Raw genomic sequence first — 8,703 nt, forward strand, 5'->3', positions numbered from 1 at the left:
TTCGGCCGCGAATAGTTTCCACTTTCAGTTTGCACCTTCTCTATCTATCCAAGTTCTCTGATTCGCATCGCATCGTTTCTATGCACAGCCGAAAAATATACTACAATTTTATACACATAGCAAGTGCTGGCAAAGCAGTGCGTTGCATTAAGGCTGCCAGATTTAATTTTTATTTTACCCTTAAATGTACCAAAAAAAGGGGATTTATTTATAATTGTTTTGTTGTAGTGTTTGTTAATTTTAAAAATGTCTACCTTGCAATTACATGTTTATTCTAGCCCTAAAGAGCACGAATGAAATCACATACGTTTAACTATGTGTGCATGTATGTATGTAAGTGTTGCAGCGGGGGCAGAGAACGTATAGAAATAGAAATATAAAAATTTCTATACGTTCTCTGGCGGGGGCTGGTACCACAAAGCTTTGCACATGGCAACATGTGAATTGGCAGAGCATTGCACCAAAAAGCGCATATATAGCCATTAATACTAATTGCAATTCGTGTAAACAATAAATGCAGAAATTATATTCTTAGATGCTTTTATAAGATAAATACTGCCATTCCAAAGAGAAGAGCTTGCTAGGTGGGAAGATGTGAACGCTATGAGTGCACGTGGTTCAATCGTTAGCAAGAAAATTTTGAGAATGGGACCGTAGCCGCGACACAACTCCAACACGGCCACACTTTTTTATTGTTGTCGGCGCTTGTCTTGGCAGCTTTGTAGTTAAGGCTTGATTATTTTCAAGGTAATTATGGTCCCTTTTTTAGTTTGCTTCGATGGATATATATAGATACCTTTATACCACGTCGATTTGCATGTACATGAACATGCAGGCATACAGGCATGTACATATGTATAGATATTATTCTATGGGCTTGGTAATAATTAAGTTTCTTGGAATTGTTATAGAAATCAATTGATTCGTATTATTGATTGTCAAACCTCATTTTTTGGGTTAAACTTGATAACAACATAGGTACTTATCGTTTTCAAGGTCAAATCGGAGTTCTCAATGCAACAACGGTTGCAGTAGCGCATGACATCATCAGCTGATGAGCGACAAAGTAATCTTTAGGTTTTATAAGTTTCTGTAAGAAATATTGCAATCATATTCAGCATTTATTTACCTGCCTTCGTCAATGCTATAATCTGTGAGCCACTGGAGTACACCATTTCGTTGTCACTTATGATGCGCACAGACACTCCTCTGCGAATAGCTCGCAGAAATGCCTGCGACAGATCGTAGGATGTAAACGTATACATGGCCAGATCAATTGTATATTTAGATTTATCAATTAACGAAATTAGTCGGCCGACATTGTTAGCAGCACAAAAGCGATTTTTACACGAAGGACTAGCACTTGCAGTTGGAGTTGGTAGTTTGGCAATATGCCCATTCTCGACCATGCCACTTGTAGGGCTCTCTTGCGTAGGGCTCTTGCGCTCAGATGGAGATTTCAGTATGTGTCCACCTGCACAACCTTGTGTCAGCTCATTCGTCCAGATGACTTCGGCCACTTCGTCGTCAGATGCATCGCAACGCCACAATCGTTCGCGCACGTACAAATAGCCACGATATACAATTTCTGACAACAACACTGTCGATATGCCTGCAGTCAGGCTATAAAAAGTGTAGCGCAACACCCGATTTTCCAACATTTTCTTCTAAACAAATTTCGAACGGATTACACTTTCACAAATTTTTTCAACAATTATTTCCTTAACCCTCACTTTACTTTTAATATTTTTATTCACAAATCACACTTTAACACCAGATGGGATAAATATTACTCTGCTTTTGTTGGAGTTTGTTGCGCTACAAAGGGGTGGGGACACGGGGCGCCATTGAAATAATTTACTTTATGCTACATGACAAAAATATCTCGTTATAACTTTACAATCAGATTTGTAAACACTTGGCGACTTTCNTGCCATTGAAATAATTTACTTTATACTACATGACAAAAATATCTCGTTATAACTTTACAATCAGATTTGTAAACACTTGGTGACTTTCACTTGCACTTTGAAATAAAATAATGATGTGGACCGCACTTGCTAAATTTTAAGATATTGCACTAGTCTAATTGCAAGAAAAATCGAATAAACCAACATGCATTCACCAGCCGGTGGTAGCTGAACTATGCACTTACTTCTGTATTCAAATATTTAGCACGGAATTGAAGTGTATTTACTGTGGCTTTGTTCACATTTTCAATTGAAAAGTTAACAGAATCTCAAAAAACTTGCTACTGCAGCTAAACGGAAATGCTGCGTGTTGCAAAAAATAGATTCGCGAGATGCAGCGGTCAAAAATGCACGTGTTATTTCGTTCAAGGCAATCAAATTTCATTCGTTTGACAGCCGAATCAGCTGTGCTGCGAATGAGCAGTATTGCCATCACTCAATTTCGTATCACGTCGGTCAGGTCGTTGTCGCATGGTTGCTTTTTTTCTTATTAGAAAATTATCTAATTGGTTTCATTTCATTAAAATATCATAATTAACTAATCTGTTCTAATTTAATTAGATTTTATTTAAATTTATTTTCTCCTGCTCAGATCATAGGTGTTTACTAATTTTAGGAATGCATTCTTTTTTATATTATTTATCAGCAGGAATATCTCAAAGATCTATTGTCCCGGTCAGCAAAATCAAGTTACCTATTTCTTACAATAAATTTTTTTCGGCACAGCTACTTACATGAATTTCTTATCTACCAGTTTGTAGTTTCTTTAGATGCATTCTAGTAATTGATGGTACAAACGCTTCATAGACTCATCAATAAAAGCTCGGAGGGAACCTTGTATATTTTTTGTCTGTTCCGTAGATAAGATAAATTGTGTAGTTATTCTAAAAATTGCGAAAAAAATGAACACTTACTTAGGGATGCATGCAGGTAGTGCTAAAAGACTAGGAGTAATTTGTAGAAACTATTTATTACAATTGTATGTATTGCAAATAACCGAATCTTAATGTGTTAAACGTAAATTAAAGGTGTCTTTGATTATATTTTGAAAACAAGATCTATGTATGTATGTATATCAAACTTATAAGCGTATGCGAAAACATAAATTCAACCTCTTGGCGCATTTTATATCCATGGCCGCATCTTCACATGGTAGATTCATATCGTTCAATTCTCGTTTTATTTCCAATTGGTCGTTTTCGATTTTTCTACTTTTTACCTTATTGAATTTTTTACCGAAGTTGATTATACCGAGCATCACTAGTTTTACGATTTGAGAAGAAGTTTCGCAGAATTAAAATCTGTCCGAAGCCGATAACAAGCACTATGAATGTCTCCAGAGCTGACCACAAAAATACGGCCTCATTTAGTTCTTCGGCTCTTTTGCGACCTTGCGCCTCACGCAAACGGTGGTGCGTTTGTGCATCCAGTATGTCATTGAGGCTTTTGTGAATTGACTGGGAAGAAGTCTCCATTTGCGTCAGTACGGTGGCATGTTCGTCGATACCAGGTAGTGCAGGCTCATCGCCAACTTGGAAGTCGACATAGACAATTTTGTGGGAAAATGAAGAAAATTGGTTACTAAAGCAAACTTTATAAACACCCGTCGCTTCCGCCGTAAATTGATGACTGTCAAATGTGGCACGCTGTTGTTCGTATATGACTTTGCCATGAGGATTTGTCAACGTTACATCCACGTCCAGTTGACCACCAGCAGATACTTGGAACTCTAGATAGCATGATGTATTACGCCGCACTTCTTCAAAGAAGCAATCCTCCGAATTGTCTGCTAAATCGAATGTAAATTCTACAGCGGTGGCAGGGCAGAAGGTAATCGAAAACAGTAGCGGCAATAATGCAGATATTAAACTAAATCGTACTGATGATTGCATTTTACTATAAAATACAATACGACTATTATCCGCAGGCTTTTAAAATTGTTTAAGGTATTAAGATATGGCGCTGGCACTCTGAAGAAGTGTTTTGCCACGCAATGTGTTAGATGTACTGGCTGCACCTAAATATTTTGGCAGAGTTTATACAATTACCACAGAATTTGATATTTACAAATGAAGATAGAAAACTTACTTCAATGGTGATGAGGATATCAGCGTTAAAAGCTATATCTTTGGTTTTAAAATACAAATGTTGAAATGCTCGATTTTTTTGTTTGCTTTTCGCCCAAAAATGTCTGCTTCTTGTTGGAAAATTCTGCTTAAATTGACAATCGAAACTGACGTGTCAGAATCACGGTTGCCACTCGAAAAAAAACCAATAAAAATCTGAGTAAAAACCCACCAAACTAAAAAAAAATTACCAACTTTACTCTTTACGTACATATTTGTTACGAACAGCAAAACTTATTACGAAAGGAAAAACAAAAATTACTGAAATGCAAATTCATTTTTTATCTAGCGTTCAATTACATTCTTTACATTTTATATGTATTTTATAAATATATAATATAAATAGGAATTTGAAATTCACGGTATTTAAACTTCTCACAAATTCAGAATATTACGAGAAAGTTTTTAAAGTTTACTTACATATGTCTTTACATATATTCCCTGCAAACCATTTTTTTCTGAGTACTCTGAATTGTAGAGAAATTGTAAAGAATTCGTAAAATCTCATTCGAATTTTTGCCGAATTTTCTAAAATATTATAAACTGTGAACACTTCGATTCTTTTATGAAATTTTGGAAGAAAATCGGTAAAGCAATGGAAATGTGAACAATTTCTTGCAGATTCTTTTCTTTATTTTTCGTACACAAATTTCTTTACGAGTTCGTGCCAACCACTGCATATAGTTTTCTTTGAAGCAAAGAACGTAAATCTATAAGAGACAACACGTTATAATTGTAACAAGTGGGAACATTAAGAGCGTGCTTTCTCTTTTGCCCAAATACGTTTTGTGATTGGATGAGATAGATATATAGATTTAGAGATAGATTATAGATTTGCGTTCTTTGTTTGAAGGTTCGGTACCAAATCGTTACAGAAATGAGATACTCCTAAAGATTTCGTCAAGATTTCGGGAACTTTGGTTTGCAGGGTTTGTACTACATACATATATATATGTTTGGTTTTCAAGGAACGAAGTTTCGATAAAAATAAATAAAATAAAAAAACCAAATCAGAGAAAAAACTACCAAAGAACCAAATTCGAAAATATTAAAAAAAAAGCCAAGTTTGGTTGGAAACAACCAATAGTGGCAACCGTGGTCAGAATGAAGCAAACGTTGCCATACTTGAAGTATGAAATATTTTGTACAAAACAACTAAGCACGGTCCAGACTGAGAACTGTAAGTGTATTTAGTTGCGCTTTTTGTTTAACAGATTTTAAAATATGCTTATATTATGTATTCGCTAAAGATTTCTTAGGACTTCTTAACTACTTCTAAACAAGCCTCTTTCGCAGTGGGATATTTAAATTTAAAACCGGTTTCTAATGTCCTTTTCGGTTGTATCTTAGCACCAGACAGGAGCAAAGCAGAACGGTCCTTGCCAAAAATAGTTTCGATAACGAGTTCCGGTACAGCGAAAAGACAGGGACGTCGCAAAGCTGAAGCAAAAGCCTAGAATGTAAAATCACACAAAATTATAATATCAAATTAATTATGCGTACATGTACATGTAACTAAGCTCGGCCAAACACTAACATATGTATAAGTGCCAATCTATTATTATTATTATGTAACTAAAAATTTACGTTTTTGGAGATTTCATCATACGATTAATAAGCTTGATAAAAAGAACATGTTCAGCCTAACTTCCCAAAAATGGCGAAGAAATATGTCTCTCCTATCATTTTCTATACAAAAATTTCAAATTTTCGATTCGTACGAAAACAAGAATACACCTGTATATTTTGGTATAACAACTATATGAATTGATCAAACTTTGATTGCTTTTTTTCCCAAAATTTGATATTTTGAAATAATTCTGTATATTATTAAACGTGCGATAAGTTTTATGGATAATTTTATGATGTCGGAAAAGAGAAGGTGAGCATGTATGTAAATATGTACTTTGCCACATTCTTACTGCATCACGTATGTATGTATGTATGTACATTTCTTTGCTGCCGATTATTTCTCCATTTTAATATAAAATGAATTAATAACCTTAAAACTTAAAAAAATACATTCAAATTTGCCATATTTTTTATAAAAGCTCTAATAATCTAAAATTAAAGAACTGACGCAGTTATTTATCACAGATTTAAACTTAATTTATATTGCATAGCATTTTGAATTGGATGAGCAAATATAATCCATTTAGTCAGTACCCTGCAAAAATCGTTGGACCATGTAGTCCATTTGTGGTATATTGGAGTACTTACAAAAGTGTTCCTCTGTCATGCTGTAGAGGACCAACTCGTGTCTCTGCGCCAGCTTATTGTTTGTTACCCGATAACTGCTCGTGTTTTAACGAAATGTGATTGAAGTTGAGCATTTGAAAGCACATTTGCATGTCTGGCTGTAGCTGAACGTGTAGAGATGCTCGCTGTTAGTTGTGAGCTCCCAGCATGTTCGGGTTCAAATGCCGTCAGAGGCAACATGTAATTTTTAATTTTTGCCTTGGGTTTTATTAATTTCGAAAAAGCATATGAGAAGTGAAGAACAAAAGCGTGTACAAACGAAAAAATATAACAACAATGCCATTGTTAATATGTTGGAGTAGTTTTGTGCTACTCTGATGTAATGCAGGGATGGAGAATATGGTCCGGCCCTAGGACATCGCAATGTTAATTGGACCATATTTTTTATATGAATTGTGGTTAATTTTGGAGTATTCCTTGGTCCTTAGGGAGTACTCTTTACACGTATGCATGGAGTAGTCGCGATTTTTGCAGGGGTAGATTAAGATTATAGACACATGCAGTACATTTTTCAAAGGACTTAAATATACTCACTTTTGAAAATTCACCATTTGTTACTATTTCCGGCGCGACTCCATTCAATATTCCTTCGATTTTATCATTTTCAATCGCATGGACTACCAACTGGCATAAATCGTCAAGATGTATCCATGGTAAAATTTGTTTGCCACTTCCTATTGGACCACCAAGCCCCAACTGAAAAGGAAGCCATATGTTCTCTATCATACCGCCTGTACGACCGATAACTACTCCAGTACGTATTTTGATCTGCCAAAATCATTCTCAATCAAATATTTTGCTCTCATCACCATCTCATCTCATGAGATGTTCTACTTTTAGTTTTACTTACATTTCTACAATGTGTTACATCCGGAGGCAGGGTTGCAGCTTTCTCCCATTCCAAGCACAATTTTGACATATAGTCAAATCCTTGTACCGAATCATTCTCATTATATACGTGCTTATCATCTGGCTTATAGTGGCTTACGCCCGATACATTCACAAAAGCTTTAACTTGAGGTGCTGCTCCTATAGCTTTTGCTAATGCTACACTTGTATTAATACGCGAAGTCCATACATTTTGTTTGAAGCCATCTGTCCACCGACGACTAGGATCTAATACATTTTGCCCTGCTAAATTTACTACAGCGGTGACATTATTGGGTATGCCGCTTCGCTCCAGTTCCAGCCAGGTGATACGCTTTAACCCAGGCATGCGGGATATCACGGTGACATCGTAGCCATTTTTAGTCAAACATTTGCTCAGTCCATTGCCAATGAATCCCGTACCACCACCTAAAGGATACTGATATCTTTAGTTACAAAAACTTCAACTAATTATTATTCTATATACATATGTATGTATGTACATATCTACAAACCGATTAATGCGTGCCGCGACATAATCCACGTAATTTTTATAAAATGGATTTACGTAAAAACCCAATGCAGCGCTTGGTATGAAATTTTCCGTGCAGGACGACCCGAGCAAAACAAAGTAAAAAACTGCATTGAGTGCATTTGGCTATCAAACAGGGCTGCCAGCTATCTATAGCTATGAGGTACATCGTAACTGGAAAGTTCCGTATAGGATTGACAAACGGCTGAAGGACGCAGTGCATCGAATCCAGACAATGGGAAGACCGAGGACCAAGATGAAAATGGTCCACTTGGAAAGACTTGCAGCGGTTGGAGCGGCAAGTGTGTCTGATCGGGACGATCAGACTTAGGTGGAGGGCAGTGTGGCGAATACTGCGGCAACACAAAGCGAACAACGAGAAATAGGCAGAATGTTCGAAGAATGACGTAGAATGTTCCACAAAGAGAAACGTCAAGTTGGATGAACACTGCGAACAGCGAGAAAAAGAGAATGAGCGATAAACTTCAGAACGTTCTAGAGTTGCCATAAGTGTGAGCGCAGGTATATAAGAGCCACGACACAGCGGAGTGGAGTTAGTTACAAGTCAGCAAGCTACAAGTAAAGTTAGCGGAGAATCGAGTTGCGAATAAGCAAGCTATAAGTTTAATTGTGTTAACAAGTAGTAAAGCGTTGTTATTGCTTTAACAAGTATTGTAAAGTGTTTTTACTGTATTAGCAAGTATTGTAAATTGTTTGTTGTACAATAAAGTTAATTGTACTACAATTCGGTCATCGTTAGCCTTTATTTAACAATCCAGCGATACGAGCCCGAGTATATTTGGGAAATCCCTCAAGGTTTCGAGGATAATCGTAACAATACCAAAGAACGTAAATGTATTTTATGTACATTTACGTTCTTTGTGGCACCTTTTTGGCATCTTTATTTTTCTATTCGGCACATTTTGGCACTTTTTATCCCCAATATGGC

The 8,703-nt window shown here is 36.2% G+C and overlaps 3 protein-coding genes across 4 annotated transcripts; all 3 read right to left on the reverse strand.

Moving 5' to 3' along the window:
• Positions 1-1,129: 1,129 nt before the first annotated feature.
• LOC108380688 (mitochondrial cardiolipin hydrolase-like) lies at positions 1,130-2,363 on the reverse strand (the record flags this gene model as incomplete). The annotated part of the gene is made up of 2 exons (XM_017637077.1): positions 2,156-2,363; positions 1,130-1,818 (listed from the first exon to the last, which is right to left on the reverse strand). A coding segment is annotated over exon 2 (532 nt), but the record flags the coding sequence as incomplete, so codon positions are not given.
• Positions 2,364-2,921: 558 nt separating this feature from the next.
• Positions 2,922-4,214, reverse strand: p24-1 (transmembrane emp24 domain-containing protein). Its single transcript, XM_017637078.1, has 2 exons — positions 4,059-4,214; positions 2,922-3,987 (listed from the first exon to the last, which is right to left on the reverse strand). The coding sequence occupies exon 2, from the start codon at positions 3,860-3,862 to the stop codon at positions 3,203-3,205; it is 660 nt and encodes a 219-aa protein (XP_017492567.1). The 5' UTR covers positions 3,863-3,987; positions 4,059-4,214; the 3' UTR covers positions 2,922-3,202.
• Positions 4,215-5,256: 1,042 nt separating this feature from the next.
• LOC108380690 (epimerase family protein SDR39U1) lies at positions 5,257-7,892 on the reverse strand. 2 transcript variants are annotated; one of them, XM_017637080.1, is made up of 4 exons: positions 7,738-7,892; positions 7,206-7,661; positions 6,890-7,123; positions 5,257-5,549 (listed from the first exon to the last, which is right to left on the reverse strand). In XM_017637080.1, exons 2-4 carry the CDS (start codon positions 7,569-7,571, stop codon positions 5,352-5,354), a joined length of 798 nt encoding a protein of 265 aa, XP_017492569.1. In that variant the 5' UTR covers positions 7,572-7,661; positions 7,738-7,892; the 3' UTR covers positions 5,257-5,351. The 2 variants fall into 2 exon arrangements, with proteins under 2 accessions (XP_017492569.1, XP_017492568.1); XM_017637079.1 differs by having other exon boundaries at positions 7,206-7,651; positions 7,738-7,888.
• Positions 7,893-8,703: the final 811 nt, after the last annotated feature.

The sequence above is a fragment of the Rhagoletis zephyria genome, unplaced genomic scaffold (genome assembly GCF_001687245.7).
Source record: "Rhagoletis zephyria isolate East Lansing unplaced genomic scaffold, Rhagoletis_zephyria_1.1 Rzeph_scaffold_20093, whole genome shotgun sequence".
Lineage (NCBI taxonomy): Eukaryota > Metazoa > Arthropoda > Insecta > Diptera > Tephritidae > Rhagoletis > Rhagoletis zephyria.